The 17,998-nt window shown below is 51.4% G+C and overlaps 7 protein-coding genes across 7 annotated transcripts; 2 read left to right on the top strand and 5 right to left on the bottom strand.

The window, feature by feature from the left end:
• Nucleotides 1–640: 640 nt before the first annotated feature.
• Nucleotides 641–1,249, bottom strand: CC77DRAFT_1033062 (hypothetical protein; the record flags this gene model as incomplete). The annotated part of the gene is made up of 1 exon (XM_018526776.1): nucleotides 641–1,249. The coding sequence occupies one exon, from the start codon at nucleotides 1,247–1,249 to the stop codon at nucleotides 641–643; it is 609 nt and encodes a 202-aa protein (XP_018383806.1).
• Nucleotides 1,250–2,418: 1,169 nt separating this feature from the next.
• On the top strand, nucleotides 2,419–3,945 carry CC77DRAFT_1010954 (hypothetical protein; the record flags this gene model as incomplete). The annotated part of the gene is made up of 5 exons (XM_018523679.1): nucleotides 2,419–2,618; nucleotides 2,651–2,810; nucleotides 2,863–2,973; nucleotides 3,028–3,330; nucleotides 3,382–3,945. The coding sequence occupies 5 exons, from the start codon at nucleotides 2,419–2,421 to the stop codon at nucleotides 3,943–3,945; spliced, it is 1,338 nt and encodes a 445-aa protein (XP_018383805.1).
• Nucleotides 3,946–5,141: 1,196 nt separating this feature from the next.
• Nucleotides 5,142–6,821, bottom strand: CC77DRAFT_940883 (hypothetical protein; the record flags this gene model as incomplete). Its single annotated transcript, XM_018534753.1, has 1 exon — nucleotides 5,142–6,821. The coding sequence occupies one exon, from the start codon at nucleotides 6,819–6,821 to the stop codon at nucleotides 5,142–5,144; it is 1,680 nt and encodes a 559-aa protein (XP_018383804.1).
• Nucleotides 6,822–7,633: 812 nt separating this feature from the next.
• On the bottom strand, nucleotides 7,634–9,296 carry CC77DRAFT_940837 (acetyl-CoA synthetase-like protein; the record flags this gene model as incomplete). The annotated part of the gene is made up of 3 exons (XM_018534749.1): nucleotides 7,634–7,718; nucleotides 7,781–7,800; nucleotides 7,857–9,296. 3 exons carry the CDS (start codon nucleotides 9,294–9,296, stop codon nucleotides 7,634–7,636), a joined length of 1,545 nt encoding a protein of 514 aa, XP_018383803.1.
• A 615-nt stretch (nucleotides 9,297–9,911) lies between these two features.
• CC77DRAFT_231563 (hypothetical protein) lies at nucleotides 9,912–11,595 on the top strand. The gene is made up of 2 exons (XM_018530757.1): nucleotides 9,912–11,173; nucleotides 11,222–11,595. The coding sequence occupies exons 1-2, from the start codon at nucleotides 10,115–10,117 to the stop codon at nucleotides 11,411–11,413; spliced, it is 1,251 nt and encodes a 416-aa protein (XP_018383802.1). The 5' UTR covers nucleotides 9,912–10,114; the 3' UTR covers nucleotides 11,414–11,595.
• Nucleotides 11,596–11,787: 192 nt separating this feature from the next.
• CC77DRAFT_1042313 (mannan polymerase II complex ANP1 subunit) lies at nucleotides 11,788–14,330 on the bottom strand (the record flags this gene model as incomplete). The annotated part of the gene is made up of 6 exons (XM_018527267.1): nucleotides 11,788–12,284; nucleotides 12,342–12,422; nucleotides 12,471–12,530; nucleotides 12,579–13,204; nucleotides 13,291–13,607; nucleotides 14,283–14,330. The coding sequence occupies 6 exons, from the start codon at nucleotides 14,328–14,330 to the stop codon at nucleotides 12,001–12,003; spliced, it is 1,416 nt and encodes a 471-aa protein (XP_018383801.1). The 3' UTR covers nucleotides 11,788–12,000.
• Nucleotides 14,331–14,719: 389 nt separating this feature from the next.
• CC77DRAFT_1022589 (GPI-anchored cell wall organization protein Ecm33) lies at nucleotides 14,720–16,583 on the bottom strand. The gene is made up of 4 exons (XM_018525497.1): nucleotides 16,383–16,583; nucleotides 16,232–16,315; nucleotides 15,333–16,176; nucleotides 14,720–15,281 (listed from the first exon to the last, which is right to left on the bottom strand). The coding sequence occupies exons 2-4, from the start codon at nucleotides 16,287–16,289 to the stop codon at nucleotides 15,005–15,007; spliced, it is 1,179 nt and encodes a 392-aa protein (XP_018383800.1). The 5' UTR covers nucleotides 16,290–16,315; nucleotides 16,383–16,583; the 3' UTR covers nucleotides 14,720–15,004.
• Nucleotides 16,584–17,998: the final 1,415 nt, after the last annotated feature.

Raw genomic sequence — 17,998 nt, 5'->3', positions numbered from 1 at the left:
TCATCTGCATTGTAGCATCTGTTGATCATTGTCGGTGACTCCAGAGCGCTAGCAATAGGACATGGGGTTAAGATTCTGAGCTTATCTTCAGCCTTGCACAGCGGTCTCGCCGTAGCGTCTCGCCTTGTTGCAGGCCAAGAACACGCCCCGTGCTGCCTGCCCCACAACCGGCTTCTTGTACTGCTGTGCAACTTACGAAGCAACCACAGCACCCGTAGGTCTTATACGGCAATAAGAAAAGTGCACACGAATCCCATTGGTTGTGTGTCGAGTCCAAGACCATTGTCCTAAAATGGATACCACCGAAAGATGTAAGAACATGCCGGTGGGTATGCAATCGTAATTTCAGGTGTGCTTACTACAGGCTCTATTGCTGGTTCTGAAAGGAGTGGTTTCTCGTATGGAGCATAATCTTCGATGCATGGTTTGGAGCCCAGCGATCCATAGGCTAGCTAGTCTTGTCCGGGTCGTGTACCCGGCTAGCCGGACCCTTGGAGAAACAACAGACACGGTTGTGCTTTTTCAACCAGACATGATCTTTAAGTTCCTTTGCCACCTTGGCAGTATTGGAAAACCCTACCACTCATGTGAGAAGTGAACAATTGCAGAACTCAAGCAGAAAGACATCCATCTCGAAGTGTTAAATTCCAATATCTTTCCGCTCCAAATTTCTACCAAGTATGATTTGCACAGTTTCGAATTGTTCGTTCAACATGGCGGTATTGTTGTCATCAATTCCCTTTGCTGCGAAGGTGCTGTGAATTTGTGCATTCCCATGTCCAGTGAACACGAGGGCTTCGTGCGTTTCTTGTGCGGCATCACATCGCCAGCCGTATACCGTTTTGAACGAATTCATTCTTTGAAGCTGTTGCGTATATCTGGCGACGACCTTCTCGACAGACTCCATGCATTCTTTCTTAAAAATAAGCCTTTCTATTGCCAGTATCGGGGCCTCTAGAGGAAGTGTGTGCATGCCATCTAATTCCACGTGCATAGTCCAACAGAATTGAAGCATGTCTTCTTGGGGGCCAAGAACCTCGTCTCGAGCTGGAGAATCCAGGAATTTTTGGTGCGCATCCAAATTTGGCCATATGCCTAGAATGTAGATCAAAGCGGGGTCCTTGACGCAATTGTAGAACTGTGAATTTGTACGCAGCTTTTCTCGGACGGATGACAGGCTTTGTATCAGTGCTGGATCGTCTGCCGCCACCTTCCTGAGACGCAGTTGGGTGATTTCGAGGACCGCCATGCTTCACCATGAATGTGGATAACGCAAAACTTTGTGCGGTGGACCAACCTCGTAAAGGGGAACCATGTAAGAAGAGGAGCACGGCGGGGACGGCACTCGGGAGAAACCTGGAACGACGGCCGCCAATATGGTCGCTTTGATAGCGCCTTGGCATTCCACTGTCCGCTGTGCGATTAGCTTAAGGCCAGCCAGCGTTTCCTTTGGCATATTCGCTGCCTGAACATCATTTGTGCCTGGTACGCCTCGCATGCTACAGACAACAAGATTACGCGAAACCTTCCTGCCTCGGTTGATCGATACCATTCTATTGGTCTCCCACGGACTCTCAGTCCGCCTCTTCGACTACCGTGGCCACTGCGTTACATCACCTCTCAGAGATAGTTGCATGCAGCTCCAACTATTGTTAATAGGTATCCTGGTACACGTTTGCTTGGTGAGTCAAGGCGACACCATGCAATCTTCTGGGCCCTTCCAATAACCGGTCTTTTGGACGCCGACAGCAAGAAGCCAACCTATCAGCGCAGATCTCTCTTGTAATGCTTGTCCCCATCTCGTGATGCAAAAATAGTCTGTCAAACATCTACAGGCAACAGTGAAAGCCATATTTATATGTTGTCGCATTCTAGTGGTGGTCCTGCGACGCCATCTCGACGCAACCGGGATGGCCTGGAGGCCATCAAGGCGAAGTTGTCTGTCGATTTATGATTTGCGCTCGCAAGTATGCCCGCAGTGGTTGCATATCACAGATGCTCAGCAGGTTAACGCATGAGAGTAACACAGCCCTCAAAGCCATCCAACGGTATGGTTGCATACCGGTGAGCGGGCTAGTAACCGGAGACATCTGGAGCCCTAGCATGCTAGACCCTTTTGGAGGCCTCGGTCATCGAGCTCTTAAGCGAGATCGTAATCCTATTAGTCGGAGCTGTTTGTTTTACAGTATAGTGCTGCAAGCCAGCTAGGGCTCAGCCGTACACCTGGCGTCCCCTGATTAACATGAACCACCCCCATCCGCGGGGTCGCTTCACGCTCACAGTCTAAGCCCCCAGATCTCGTAGTTCATATCTAGGGGCTATTGCATAGCACAGCAGAATATATACTGCTACAGGGGAAGCGTACCCGCGAATTGCACATGCTAAATCTTTCTTGTACCTCTGGTATCTTTATTGTTAATGTCGTCGCCTCAAGATCGCGGTGGTGTGGTCGAAAGCTCTTCAAGTGACTCGCCAACTTTGTCGGACGGCGGAAATGGGGGTGCGCCGCCACTGCCTCGCAAACCAATTCCAAGGAAGGGACATACCAAGTCACGCCGTGGTTGTTTCAACTGCAAGAAGAGGTACTTTTGGAGAAGATCAAGCGCAGGTGTATGTATGTGTGTGTACATACGTTCTGACACTAGCACAGAAGGATCAAATGCAACGAAAGGCACCCTGAATGCAGCCATTGTATCAAGGCGGGATTGCAGTGCGAGTATCCAGCGAACATCATTCAAGCGATGCAGCGACCTCGACCATCGCCACAGGCTCAGGAAGTAGGCAACCCGCGATCAGCGTTGGGTATTTTCGTGAGTGTATTCTTGGGCTTACATTCAACATCACAACACCTAACAATCGAAGTCTATGGCGGATATGCGTTTGTTCCATCATTTTCTCATTACAGCCTACCCGCACCTCCCTGTTGGAGCCGACAAGATCTGGATCACAGCGATTCCTGGCTTTGCACACAGGGTATGTACTTTCCTCCACACCTCCAAGAGGTAACCGAAGTGCTGAATATTTCAGTATGAGTACCTCATGCACTCGATCCTAGCGCTAGCCGCGTCGCACTTGGATGCTGTTACGCATTCCGGTGTAGCCGAACAGGCCATACAGCATAGAATCTTAGCTATGAAGTCTCTCAATGAAGCCCTCTCGGCACCTCCAAAGACCAGTTGCGAACGAGATGCAAGAATGGCCGCAGCCCTAGCACTTGCTTTCCAATCAAGCCACTTACAGGATGGTATGGCAGAATTCCTCACGATGGTCCGTGGGTGCAATCTAATTGGAGGCGACGAGACGTCGTTGAGAGATGACTCAATCTTCAGTGTAAATACACTCGTATTGAATGGTTCCGAAGCTCATACTGACGATATATAGGCATTCCGTGACGATGGCCACCTCCACACAATGCGAATGCGCGTCGGGACGTCGCCGCTGACTTGCGTTAACCACGAAGATCTCAACATGGCCGCGTTATCTCTCAACCTCATCAAGGCTCTAAGCATGTCGGACTGGGAGCTTTCATATTGGGAAATACTAGTATGCACAGTCAGTCATGCATATGACAGTCCGGTAGAGACATACACCACCTTCGTCATGCTCTACAACACGCCATCCCACTGGACCCATGATGAGTTTCAAGCCTTCATAGATCCCAATAACAGCGTTGCACAAATTCTCCTGGCTCACTTCATCGCGATCCAAGCTATCCTTACACCAATTCTTTATCTTGAAAGAGTCGACTTTCAGGGTGTACATGCCCCGACTGCGGTGCTGGGCTGGATCGAAGGGATATATTGGAATGTACCATGTCATTTGAGGCACCACGTTGAGTGGCCCAGAAAAGTGTCTCGGTATCCTTTTATACGATTTATGGGGCAAAAGCAGGTCGAAAACTGCGATACGGATGCGCTTCTGGTTAAGATTTGTAAGAGACTATAGGTTAAGTTTGTAAGCTTTCGTCTTTTGTTATCAAAACAGTATTGTACCTACGATTGACGAGCTTTCTGTACTATTGAGATACCCACGGCTGCTTCGCAGTTTAGAAACACAGTTACTTTGCTTTTCACTAAGTATATGTGCTGGTCATAGACCGAAATCATCTCCTACTCTTCTCGCCAGAACACGGTGGATATTATTGGGAAGCCTTGGCTTGTACACTGAGCCGAAGACCAAATCTAGCGATCGAACAATCTGGAAGAGACACTCGCTCATCAGGTTGTTCCAGACCTACGTAACATGTCGTAAATTACTCAATCGAAAGCTCTTGTTTCTTCAATATCTCCACAAGCCTCACAACTGTCTTGGAACTCCTGACTCGAATTCGGTTAATATTCTCTCTCACCTATACCAGCATCAACGCACCCACTGGTTGTACTTGCGTACCTTCTCATAGAGAACATCCCAAAACTATCCAGTACCATCTCTGAAGCTTCATAAACCAGTCGCAAACAAGTACTGACGTATCTGTTGTCGTAATAGCTGGAGAGAATATGTGAAAGTATTGAGCTATGATGGGGTAATTTCCTTTGGGAGGATTCTGGCAGCTGATGCATGTACTTCTGGTCGACGAGGATATGGATCACCTCTGACCTATGCATTGGGAGTGAAATAAGAGCTGAGAAGGATGTGTTCCAAGCCACTCAAAGAATAGTGCAGGGGAGGACATGAACTGCTCGGAACCATGTTTCATATCTATGGCAAGGGAATCTGTCGGAGTATGCGACGTATCCTCCCTTTGGAGAGTATGATGTTGGGCGATACGTATAATGTCTATTGCCAACATTTGTGTGCATCTGCCGAGCATGAGGTTAGGCGACTGGCCAACCCAAGTATCTTCGCGACCCGCACTAGATGTCAAGACCCTCAGCCAACTGACTCGACTTGATTCAAATCGAACAACATACCATCATTACACGTTCATAGTTGCACATCGCTTTCAGGTCGTTCCTCTAATCTACTGCAATAGAGTGCGTATTGGTGCCAAGACAAGGCAGAGATATCCCTGGATGTATGACTACGGTACTATTCTTATGTAAATTCTGGGGGAACATAATGCCAATTGGCATGCTTATGAACTACGCCTCGATCCAAACTCAAGCCCGGTTATCATTATACCCTACTGACAAGATATCACGTTACGCAGACATGCTCCCAAACCACTTCCTCATCAGGCTCTTCCTCTCTCTCTTCAGTTCGATAGCATCCTCCTCCACTACAGCACTATCCCTCAATCTGCCAACCCATTTTGGAGGTCCCCTCTCTCTAACGCATTTTTCTTGTGCCTTGATCCAATATTCTTGCTCCATAGTACGATCATTACAAGCATTGGCGTACCAGTCGTGCCATTCCTTATGATCCCACCCACACCTACTCCCCCATTTCTCTTTGATCTTCTCAACAAAGCCTTCAAGCTCGGTCTTCGCGCAAGCAGAGCAAAGAGTCTCCTGTGGAAGAAAGCCAGAAATCGGTGTACGGTAGTAGGTGTAATGGTTCGAATAAGGTGTGTAGTAGGCTTTGCAGTGTGAAGATGTGCAAGGACGGAGTGTATAGCGCCAATCCCATGCATCTTCTTGGGCTCCTGGTTTTCCTTTTGTCCCATTACTTTTCTGATTTAGGGATATCGGACGGACACCCAACACTCTTTGCTTTTGCTCTTGTACTAGTGCGGCATCCTTGTGTCGGCGTTCTCGTCTGAAGCCCTCTTTCAGTATTTCAAACTCTGCAGCTATGACGCCCAGGGTCTTCCGCCCGGCGCTCTGACGTAGATTCTCGTACTCGCGCTTGCACGATACGTTGGCCTGATTCAAATCTTGGTTGGCATGGCGTGGGCAGTAGCCGTGAAGACGGGACATGTTATACGGGCTCTGAGGGAGGTAGTAATTCGATCCCGTACGAGCAGGCGTATAATGCAAGGTACATGAAGGATATAGGCAAGGTATGTAGTGGTCTAGAGGGTTGTATTGACCTGGCGGCGAGGACACCAAAGGCTCTAAGACCACTGGAGCCGACTGAGTGGAGATACGTAGGTTGGTGGACTTGGTAGACCTGGTAGACCTGATGGACTTGGTGGACTTGGTAGACTGGTAGGAAGCCACTCGTGACTTCAAGCCTACGTTTGGCGGTGTAAAATGGGCTGGTAGTGGAATTCCTTCCCATCTTGAATCGGGCTCTTGACAAGAAGTCGATCTGGCTTTGAGACTGCTTACTCTTTTCCTAACAACCTTAAGCGATCCAGCTGAACGTACGGGAAGAGAGACTGGGCGTTTGGGAGTTGGCGATATTGGTGTTCCCCACGCTTGGAAGTTATCGATCTGTTCCATCAAGGTCGCAGTTGGACTTGTAAACGATGGTATATGATGATATTGAGCCTTTGTGAGAGGATTCGGTATCTTGTTGACCAAAGGTTCTGGTAGCTGAATAGTCTTCGGTCTTGCTCTTGGCCAGGTCTGTGGCTTTGGCAGAGGATCTGGCTCCGCGAACCGCACCGCCGGTGGTGACGATCTTCTATTAGAGATCATAGTCACCGATTCGGAAGATTTAAGACTGGGCTTTAGGCTCGATCTTTGAGGTCTCAGTGGTGATGAGGTGGAAGATGGCGATGTGTTGTATTGATCATTCAACGACGATTGAGACGAGCGTGGTGTTGAGGGGGCGCTGGAAGCTGTATCGACGGAAGGCATATTAGGAGATATTAGGTCTGCTATTGTTGGAGTATCGGTAGTGACTGTTGGGGAGCGACTCGTTGAAGTGCTGACCAAGGGAATATGGCTGGCTGTCGAGTTTTGTGTACTCTTTGATTGCTGGGTGGGTCGCATAGTGCCAGTCCCTAGATGTATAACCTGAGACATGACGGGCAGGGATGATGCCAGCAACCTGCCAAATCGAGCCTTACATGCAGGGCTTATCGATGGGACGAAAAGGAGATCTAGTGGACATCCTGTGGTCCAGGAGGAAAACAGTAGTCTCCGGAGTGGTCAGATGAAAAGTTAGAGGGCGACGTGAGTAGTGCAGACAGGCGGTTGAAAAGTAAACATCGGGAAAAGTACGAATCAAGATAGGGGCAGTACAGCCTGCTTCAAAGCGGTTGAGTCGTTTAAAAGTATTCCGCAGATGGGAAAGCAAACAAAAACGAAGAAACACAGCATTTGTGTCGGAAAGGTGCTGCGGACTCAGCCTATTTATCTGCGTTGACAGACGCCGCCTAACACGTCGCGCCTATACTATTGAACACTCACCAGCCGCATCATTGCTCTGTAGAGTCAGAATGAGATTTGTGTATCCAAGGATCTTACATTGTTGAGTTTGAAGGGTTATGGATGAGATCCGCAGCGGCGAGAGAGGCGAAGTCCAGTCCCAGTCGGCCTCGCGAACACGCTATCTTATTGGGAACAATACACGCGCACCGCCCCCGCACCGTGAAAGATAGTTTGAGTAAGGTTGACAGATTCACGCAATTTTGGAGAGGGGCGAAAGACATAGAGGGGAAATCTGACATCGCTCTGTCCAATCTATCCACGCGACGAGATGTCGAACAAGTATGTTACATCTAGGCCAAGAGACTGTCGGTTGTCCCGGAATGGTATAATTGTATGGCACATGGCAATTTGGAATAGTTCTAGTAAAGTGTCTATAGTTTGGCCTTGGGCTGTTCTTGCTTGAGCATCGCTTCGGCAACAAGGCGTCGCTGGATCTTTCCTGTTGCGGTCTTGGGCCTGTAAGTGCGTAGTCAGTGCATGTTTCATCTGCGTTGTTGTTGTTGTTGTTGTTGACGTACATGATATCGGTGAAGAAGATCTGCCATTTGTTAGATTATGTATCACACCGCTGGGTTCGATTGGACGTCGACATACCTTTTTCGGTAGCTTAAATTTAGCAACGCGGTCCGTCAGCCATGTCTTCAGCTCTCCCGCAGTCAGCGCATGGCCCTCTTTGACCACGACCGCAAGACCAACATCTTGGCCATACATCTCGTCTTCGATGGCGAAGCTCACGGCTTCAGACACTGCGGGATTCTGTGCAATGACGTTGTCCAGTTCGATCGGGCTAATTTTCTCACCACCTTTGTTGATCAGCTCCTTGATGCGACCAGTAATGATGACATATCCTTCAGCATCCTGCTTGCCCTGATCTCCGGTACGGAAGAAACCGTCTTTGGTGAAAGATGAGGCGTTGGCAGCTGGGTTATTGAGATATCCCTTGGTGACGTTTTCACCACGGATACAAATCTCTGCCTCTCTTCCTTGTGGTACCTCCTTGCCAGCATCGTCAAGGATCTTGACTTCGACACCCTGGCCAAGTCCCACACTGCCGGGCTTACGTTGGTTGGGAGGAAGAGGATTACTAGTCATCTGATGCGCAGCCTCTGTCATGGCGTATGCCTCCAACACTGGGGCCCCGAACGCCTTCTCAAGTTCGTGGAACGTTTTGGGCGAAAGGGGACTGGAACAAGATCGGATAAAGCGGATTTTGGGCATTGGGCTCGGAAGGGGACTCTTCAGCAGAATCTGGTGAATGGTAGGGACGGCGGTATACCAGTTTGCCTTGTGCTCATTGAAGTCTTTCCAGAACTCGGAGGCGGAGAACTTGGGCGGCACAATGACTGAGCCTCCCGACGCCAAGGGAGCCAGGAACCCAGCGAGCAAACCGTGCACGTGAAAGAGAGGCATAACCAGCATGGTACGATCGTTGGGTGTTAACTCATAGGTTCCCTGGATGTTCTTCATGGTGCGCAACAAATTGCGATGCGTCAGGGGTACAGCCTTGGGTCGTCCAGTAGTACCGCTCGTGTGCAGCACGAGAGCGACATCGTCGGGCTGCGCAGACTGGACGGGCGCGGTTTTACCCGCAAGCTTTCCAGCCTCCTTCACATCCAGGACGACCTCACTGCCATTGTAGTAGCATTCGGCGATGGCGGCATTGTATTTCCTTGCTGCGCGGACAGCTGCCGCATCTTGCGCAAATGCACCCTTTGGTACCAGAGCAATTGCTGAGCTCAGGTCGTCGATGTAGAACTCGAACTCGGATTGCTTGTATGCCGGGTTCAGTGGCGCTGCGATAGCTCTCTGCCATGATGCAGCGATGAAGGACACGATGAACTCATACGTGTTGGGCAGTGCGATGGACACAGCTGCCTCGGCAGAAACGCCGACCTTTGCCAATTGTTGTTGGAAAGCCTTCACGTCGGTGGCAAGCTTCTTGTACGTGACAGTCAAGGCAGGGCTGCCGGGGACGATGACAGCGGTCGATGTCGAGTCCTTGGAGAAGGCGTGTTCTAAAGTGGTTGGAGACATGATGATTACTAGATAGGGGATCTGGCGGTTGCAATTAGATGGACACTTATAACGCTGGGGTTCAGGGCCATGGTACCTTGATGCTTCTATGACGCGCAAGGAAAATCTAAGGTCTAATGCGGACACCGGAGCCTGCTCAGATGTATCAAGAGATATGGAAATGACTTATCAAGGATAAGGATTTGGTATGACAGGATAGCAATGGGCGTTCCTGCATGTATGCACACGTAATGCGGCTAACGCCTTAGCGTGGGGAACCGACGCCGACACGCGGGCTGGGGTGCTTGGCGGGCCTTTGACATTGCGCCTGCCACTCCACCACCCTCACAACAGCCTTACGACCACAACCACAAACCTCAACCGCCGCCTCTGCTCCATGTACTGTGCATCCACAAAACAGTTACTAATCTAGCCATTTTTCTGCACTCTAGCTTCCCCCGCCGCCATCCACCTAGTGACGTGGGCAGCCACATTCGCATTACCCCAAGTCGCGCCTGCGCGCACATCGATATTAGCATGGCGTCTCAGCAGCCGCAGAAGGCGCAAGGCCTGCCCAACCCCTATGGTCTTCCAAACCCCTACGCCCAGAAAGGCCTTCCAAATCCGTATGCTTCGGCTACCATCTCCGCTGCGCCTGTCAAATATACAGAGGAACAGGCCAAGGCCGAGCAACAGAAGAAAGCACCTGGTATCTATCTGAACTGCTCCGTACCATTGTCCTGAAGCATCACTCATGTGATTGTGTAGCTTTCCATAACCCACACAATATCAAGCGTCCCCAGGCCAAGAAAGCTGGCCCAACCATCAAGAAGGCCACCATGCCTGTAGCTGCACCCCTCTCTTCTTCGGGTTCTGGTCCGGCCAACAACCAGCAGCATGGCATCGACTATTATCGCAGCACCGTAGAGGACGACTTGTCGATTATGGAAGAAAAGAGGATCCGCAATTATGAGGAGAAGCAAAGGAAGAAAGAGCAGAAGAAGTTCAACAAGATATTCGGACAGTGGAACCCTCAAGCTCCCCACAAACCCGAGCGGTACTCCAACCTTCGAGCATACAAGGCCAGTGGCGGCTACCGGCGCAAGAAGGAAGGCTTCACAGCTTTCTTACGGGGAGCTGCCGCCCAGTACAAGTCTCGTGACGACAGTGAGGAGACCAACGGTTCCCATTCAGCGTCTTCTTCGAGCCCAATACCTGCTACGTTTACCAAACCGTCTTTCGCCCCGCCTGCATCTTACGAAGATAGCTCTGCAATTCCCTCGTCTGACCTGTTGGGAGAAGACGCTTATGCCCGTCGCATGCGCCTATCCCAGCAACAGCCTGATGTCGTACCGCCTCCGCCTCCATCAGTCACCGACGATAACCCTCCGCCCCCACCTCCGCCGAGCTATCAAGGTGCGACTATCTCTGCACCACCGGTACGCTATGCAAATGCGACTATATCTGCACCACCAGTCCGGTTCGAGCGCTCCGACGTTCAAATGGAAGATGCAGACAACGAGCCATCCCGCGAAGAACGCCCTGCCAAGCGCGCTAAGATTAGCAAGGCGGAAGCAATGATGGCCAAAATGGGTTATAAGAAGGGCCAAGGTCTCGGAAAGAACAACGATGGTGTTATTACCCATCTAGAAGTGAAAAAACGCAAGGTTCCACAGGGTGCAAGCACTCTCGACGACGAAAACGGCAAGGTCAAGTCACAACAGGTCTGGGATGTCAGTGGTGGTATGCGCACTCAGAAAGACGAGCCTGGCAAGTTTGGTGCGGAGTCCGCTGTTGTGGTCACTTGGGGCTGTGTGGACGGTGTCGACTGGGATGCCAATGCCGAACGCAACGACGGTGGTATCCGACAAGACATGGGTGAAGCGTTCAGCAACAAGGTAAATTCCATTCCAAAGTTACGAAGGTACACATGCTAACAGAACCAGTTTGGTCCAGTTGAGCATGTTCAATTAGACGAGAACAACCAGGACGGCGTAGTTTATATCCACTTCCAGTCAGTTCTCAGTGCCCTCAACGCCGTCAACCGCTTCGATGAAGGATGGGAATTCAGAGGCAGGAAGATCACTGCCAAGTTCTACGACGAGCGCAAGTTTCACTCTGGCATTTACGATCACTAGGATCCACTCCTACTGTTGTCGTGCGGTTGAGTGCGCGTGCTTTGGTTATTAGCGTTTGAAGAACTATCGGGGTGTTCGACTTTATGGTTGGTGTGCTTGGAGACATAGAATATGGCAAGGGACGAGAAGTTGAAGGAAGTGGCACGTCTGTCACGATTCAGATATGCTTGAGGGGGAAGACGTGTACAACGGTATGGTTCAAGGAGGGTGATATACTAGAAGCCTATACTATGCACCTGGAATCAACCACCATAAGATACGGAGCCCACGTAATACTGTGCGTCCACCATGATTCCATCACATCAATGTATCTTGTCTTTAACGCGACCTACACGCTGGCTTGTTTATACGACAATGTCAGGGGATGGAACCTTGTATGGTTGCAAACAGGAGATCGTTATCGTATCGTCTAAGGGCAGCTGCGCCGCGGTCTCTATACTCATACTCGTACAAAGTATTACATATCCACCCATCTAAAAGAGACTCCAAGATTCGCCTGCAACTAAACCATGTTTCTAATGCGAGGTGCGCCCGACTCCAAGGTATATACTCTCCTTCACTTGTCCTACCTCACTCTCCTCTCCCAACTAAGCATTGCCAGGTTTTTCATCGGTATCGATATGCCATACGACATAATTCGGTAACCCATAAACGCCATAGCCTGCTCTCTTAGCCATCTTCGCAAACCCTTCTGTCTCGGCCTGGTTTTCAAATGCGTAGCTTGGGAAGTTTATGCCAGAACGGTGCACGTCTGCTTTTACAATGATGTTAACGCCACCGATGCCGTCTAGGGGTATTTCTTCATCCTTGTCGGCGCGCCAATCGCCCATCTTGGCCATGTACTTGCGGTTCGTGGGGTATTGTTTATAGCCTATAAAGATGAATTAACGAATGGAAATAGTGGGGAGGGAGATGAAGAGAGTGATACCTTCTGCAAGGACTACATCTTTGTTGAGGGTGGAAGCGAGTTTGAGACCTTCGGGAGATTCCTGCCAGGAATTGTAATCGACTGAATCCCGTTAGTGAAGACCGTAGTGCTAAGTTATGGAAAACCTACAGCGCCCTTCGATATCGACCATCTTGCCGTTCTCCTCCTTGTAGCGGTGGAACCAGATATCTGTGTATTGTTAGCGCTAGCGCCCCAAGATGGTATTGCAACACATACTAGGGACAAGGACATCCCGATCATGTGCCACGAAGTCCTCGATGATCTTGGACGGACTATCGACAATGTCCACATCCCTCCAGTAAACCCAGCTGTGCTCTGGTTTCAACGCAGTGTATAGCAGGTAGTTCCTGGCTTTACCTAGTGCCTTTCTCCGCGGGCCTTGTGCTTCGAAGCTATGTCTGTCCTCGACACTTTGCGAGAGTGTGACACCAAAGTCCTTCTCAATGATCATCGTCGACCTGAAAGCAACTTCAGGGTTGTTTTGCACTCTCTCCAGCTCCTTTGCCAACGCAGCCATAGTATCGTCGGTCGAATCGCCGACCAAAAAAGCCAAATCGATCAGCTCGTGGGGATAAGTGAGCGAGGTGAGGAGGTCGAAGTGTTTCGCAAGGTAGTATGAGGCATCGCGAAGCGGAGTAAGGATCAGGACGCGCTCCTTGTTCTTCGCTGCATCAACGGTCGATGTGATCTTGTTTAGGTCTACATGCTCAATATCGGTGGAATTGACCTCTACTGGCTTGTGGTGGTTGAATATCACAGGTGTGTTTAGATGCGCATGCCAGTCTTCGTTCTCGTTCGCTGTCATGTGCATTGGAGGTTTTGAGGGGCCGAAGCAGTAGAATCTGGTATGAGAAGATTAGCATCAGCACGATGCGAATCATGACGAGGCCTCTGCTGGAGCTCTGTAAATACGAATCGTGTGACATACCTCTGCACCTCTTGTGCTGCGGACCCCATTGACCGCCATAGCAGCAAAATCGCGGCAACCAGACCGACTGACACCAGAAACCTTGGGTTCCGCACTGTGTGTATGACCTGCCGTGATGGTGGCAGCCGTGCTTTAGCGGCCTTCCACGAGTATCCTTTTCCTGCAAGCATGTTGAGTCGGAATGGTCCCGCGTGTTCTTTCTCCACCTCTTCCCCTCTAGCCTGAGATATGCGTATCGATGAGCTACGCGCTCGGACGCTGTCCGTATTACTGGTTTCCCTCTGTGAATGAAGCGGCGGCGATTGCGACTGTGGCCTCTCCAGTTTGGCGGTTGGGAGCGCCGGGGCGCGCGACGTTTAGGGTGGGAACTAAATGTTGCGGGTGACGTCGCAGCGAAGGCGGGCTAGCAAGAGCGGAAGCGACAGACAGTAATGACTAGTGAAAGCAGGGTCCTGACTGGCTGCACGGTGGTACAGAGCAGGAAAGCAGCGATGGGGTGAAGGAGAGGCGCAATTGCGTTACAGGAGCAACTCGTTCAGTACAGATTACCGTTGAGCGCGACGAGCATGCAAATGACGCTAAGTGCAGATCAATCGCGATAGTGCCGCTGATGACGACGCTTCGGAAATAAAGTAGTCTGTGATTCTTTCATAATTCGCCGAAAGACTTGGTGAGCCGGCAACAATGCTTCTCTGGCCACTATTACTGCTTGGTGTACTCTGGCAAGTTGTCTTGCGTCCAATGCGCGACACCACCTGCATCCTAAAATGCGCACGTGAAAACATGGATCGGTAACATCAACATCTATTGCGCCGCGGTTGTCAAGAGCGAGGCTGCATTATACAGGCCGCCGGTACATGGGATCATTGCAGCGTGATTGGCCTTGGGCAGTCTGTGATATTTACAAAAGAGGCCCATTTGTTTACCCACGTCATCTGTTATACGAACTTAGCCACTGCGGCCCGCACGTTAGAGCCCGCTTTCCGTCTTACCACGCATGTGATACGCCTCGGGACGCCTGGAAAGCAGCTACTCGCCATGACAAGCCTTGATTTGAGCCTTTATGGGACTGTCCTTCTCGCATGCGTGACTTTGACCGCCAGAGCAGAGCCGCCAGCCATTGCGGGTTCGTCGAGACCTCGACAAAGGTGAAACTGATGTGAGGTCTGTATGGAGTGTCCGGGAGTCTAGAGTGTTCCTATCAAACACTCATATTTAGACGGCGATCACGGCGAAGGGACTACAACGTTCAAGATAACATCTCGGTCACATATGAGACATGGCCATGTTTCAGTGCTACTGATCTGTTGTGAGGGTTGAAGGAAGTCTTTTTTTTAGTAGACAAAAGTTTACAATAACTGGCAAACATCGAAGCACCAAAACTTGGACACACATCACAAAGAATACGAGCAAGGTTCAAGAGAAAGACTGCATGCCACTATCCCAAATAAAGCAACTCCTTCTGCAATTCTGCACTCCATGTCGCGGAGCAGACTTAAGTGTACTGCGGATTAACAGTCTGCTCGACCCTCGTAGCCAAGTGATACATACAATTGTTACATGCTGAACCATGAAACCGTCCCCAGAAGCCCTTCAGTCCTCAGATGCTGAACTCCAACGTCAGCGCTTGTTCGCTTGATGCTATACGCTATCAAAGAAAGTCAGATGGTAGGGGTAGTCTATGCAATTAAGGAACGCCAGCGTCATGAGCTTTTTAGAAAAGGAGAACAGCGGCCATGGCAGCAAGGCTGAGAGCACCAGTGGCGGCGCTGAGAGTCGAGGCGGCGCCAGTGGAGTCGTCGGAGCCACCCTGCTTGGTGCCCTTGTGGCCCTCACCAGCGGGGTCGATGAGCTTGCCCTCGCACTTGTAGCCACCCTCAATGAGCTTCTTCTCCTTCAGGGGCTTGTAGGTAGCGCAAGTCTCAGTGACGTTGTCGGTGGACTGGAGGTTGAAGGCACCCGAAACGCTGTTGAGCTTGGGGGTAGAGACGCTACAAAGGGTCAGTAAATTGCACGACACAGTCGATTCAAACAAGACTTACTCAGTGAAGTTACCGCTCATGTCGAAAGCTCCGCCGATGCTCTTAAGAGCGGGGAAGCCATCCACCTCGATGAGCTTGGAGTTGTTGGCGATCTGGAGGTTGCCAGAGATCTTGCCGAGCATGGGGAAAGAGACGTTGGACAGGTTCTCGTTGGCGACAAGGGCAACAGCCTCGCCGACGGAAGTAAGGTTAGGAGCAGCGAATGACTCGAAACCGTTGTTGTAGAGACCGAGAGAGCCGTTCAAGCGCTCGAGGGAGGGGACTGAAACTGAAGCACAGAATCGGAAGGTCAGGTTGCTAGCCCAGATGAGGTTGGGTAGGTCGACCTTGACGGCCTCGTTGTTGTCGGCAAGAGTCAGCGAGGTCGAGACGTTGCCAAGCTGCATAGAGATCTCATCAATGTAACCGTTGTTGGCGATGAAAACAGTGTCGACCTCCTCGATGTTGATGCCCTTGAGCGAGCGAAGAGCGGTGTTCTGGATGTCGACCTTGTTGGCCTTGGTGACCTCGGCGGTGAAGCCGATCTCCTGGAGGTTGGGCAGAGCGTTCCACTTGATGGAGTCGACGCTCTTGAGCTTGGGGAAGTTGACAGCGTAGAGACGGGTGAGGCCATCGAGCTGCATCTCTCCGTCGAGCTCCTCGAGGTCGCTGGCGCTGATCTGCTTCATGTCGGAGTTGTCGGTGGCAACGAGGTTGCCGTCGATCTTCTTGACGCCGTTGAGGGAGATGTCGTCGGTGGTGCCAGTCGCGATGGCGATGTTACCAGAGAAGGTGGAGCACGAGGCGATGGCGCTGGCGTCACCGGCGTTCTGGATGGTCATGGTGGCAGACGTACTGCAAGCAGCTGGCGGACTTGTTAGCAAGCAACGAGGCAGTCAATGGAGTCTCGTAGAGCGTACCGTAGGCACCGCTGGCAGCAGCCAGGGCAGGGAGGGCGATCTTCATCATGGAAGGCATTTTGTGTAGTTGGCGTGGGTTGGTAACTGGGAGGAAAAGTCAGCGGACGCGTCGAGAGAGGCGATTGAGAAATGTGGACTGGGCAACACGGACCTGGGATATTAAGACTACTCGCTCGGTTTCAGTTGCGTGGGTTCGGCGGGCTGTTTGGTCGTGGTGGAAAGATGCTGGAGCGAGAGGAAGAATTAACAAGTAAAGCAGGCAGTATTAAACGGAGTAGTCCCAGAGGCGCAATGGAGAAGGCGCGTTCGTCTGTAGCGAGCGAATGTGGGTGAAGACTGAGGGAGGAAGGGCAGAAAGGCATTCAAATGGGGTGCGGCGCGAGAAAAGGGGAGCGCGGTGGTGCCAGGCCAGGCAGGCGCTAATTACGCTAGTAGGGCCGGGTGGAGATCATAGGCGGCCAGAGCGTGCCCACCATCATCGATCAAGCAAGCAAGCAAGCAAGCTCGCTCAGTGAAAGCTGCTGCCCTGCCCTGGCTGCTGATTGTCCTGCCGCCAACGGACAGCTGGGCAAGTCGTCGACGAGCGCACTTGTTCGTGCTCGCGGTCGCGCTCACGCTCGTGGCTACCCGCATAATGTGTCGCCATGACTGCACCACCCAGGGCCTGTCCCGCGCGTGCGGAGTGCCACAGTGTGGTTTGACAGGCGAGGGCTACCATTTCTTCGCCATGCTCCCCCATCCATGATCCCTTCTCTCCCGCTGCTTGTAAATCTTAGCTTCACATGCCGAGCGCGCTGCTCCCAATTTCAAGCTCTGAACGCGCTGCCTGCCCTGATAAGCTCCATGCACAGCACATGCACCACATGCAAACAGCCTATGGCGTTTGGATCGCCGCTCCGTCACCCTAGGAGACGACCATCCGCTAGACTGCCCGCAGCAATCCGTTGCTCGTCAACGTCTCTGTCCATTGTCGACGGACCTTTTAGTGTTTGCTGGTAACCGCTCACCAAACGGCAATGCGGCACCTTCGCTCCATGTCCGCGCATCCAAAGCTCTTCTTTTGCCACCGTCTGGCCGACTCGAAACACAACAAGCAACCGTGAATTGCGCGGCCTCTGACCATGTCCCCCACCCCTGCCCACCCTGGCACGAGCTCCTACCCAATGGTTTCAATGCGGTTACATCCGATCCGCTTTAGGCAAAGCGCAGCCGTTGCAATCTCTCGAGCCCCAACCCCAACGCCGAACAATAAAAGCAACTGTTATATTTACCTCTCGAGCTTGCCTAGTCGAGCTTGCTGACTGCTTTGAGCCTCGTCTACCCGTCTCCCCTTTATGTCCATATCGCCCAGCAGACCTGCATTGTTGACTCATTTCGCTATTCCAGCTCTCCGCATCCTCCTGCGATGAACCGGCTCGCTTATCGACCGTCCCCCCGAGGAACAGCCTCACCATTGATCCATCCGGCCAAGCTATTTGCTTGACGCGCATTGATTAGTCTCTCATTTCCAGCCTCAGGCTTCTGTTCTCCACCCACGCGGCACGCACCCAGCTTCATGTGTCGCTGCCATCAGCTAATATGACGTCGGCATTTGCTACTGTTTCAGTGCCCGGGTTTTTCCAGAATTACCCATTGCTTATCGACATTGCCATTCTTCTAATGCTTGCAGCTACCCAGGCGCGACGCTCAAATCGAGCAACTCTGTAGACCAATCCAACTTATTATCATTTCAACGTCAGTGTGGTCGACATCGCTTGTCAGGTTACT

Source organism: Alternaria alternata (genome assembly GCF_001642055.1).
Source record: "Alternaria alternata strain SRC1lrK2f unplaced genomic scaffold CC77scaffold_16, whole genome shotgun sequence".
In the NCBI taxonomy this organism is placed as follows: domain Eukaryota; kingdom Fungi; phylum Ascomycota; class Dothideomycetes; order Pleosporales; family Pleosporaceae; genus Alternaria; species Alternaria alternata.
The sequence above is the reverse complement of the archived record's forward strand: the minus strand, read 5'-3'. Positions and strand labels throughout refer to the sequence as shown.

What these genes read in the sequence shown, in the direction of transcription:
- CC77DRAFT_1022589 (XM_018525497.1), bottom strand. Translation starts at nt 16,289, where the DNA reads ATGCCTTCCATGATGAAGATCGCCCTCCCTGCCCTGGCTGCTGCCAGC. An exon ending in TGCTGCCAGCGGTGCCTACG is followed by an intron (nt 16,177 to 16,231) that starts GTACGCTCTACG and finishes CAAGTCCGCCAG; the next exon opens with CTGCTTGCAGTACGTCTGCC. An exon ending in ATGAGCGGTAACTTCACTGA is followed by an intron (nt 15,282 to 15,332) that starts GTAAGTCTTGTT and finishes GACCCTTTGTAG; the next exon opens with CGTCTCTACCCCCAAGCTCA.
- CC77DRAFT_231563 (XM_018530757.1), top strand. Translation starts at nt 10,115, where the DNA reads ATGCCTGTAGCTGCACCCCTCTCTTCTTCGGGTTCTGGTCCGGCCAAC. An exon ending in GTGAAGCGTTCAGCAACAAG is followed by an intron (nt 11,174 to 11,221) that starts GTAAATTCCATT and finishes TAACAGAACCAG; the next exon opens with TTTGGTCCAGTTGAGCATGT.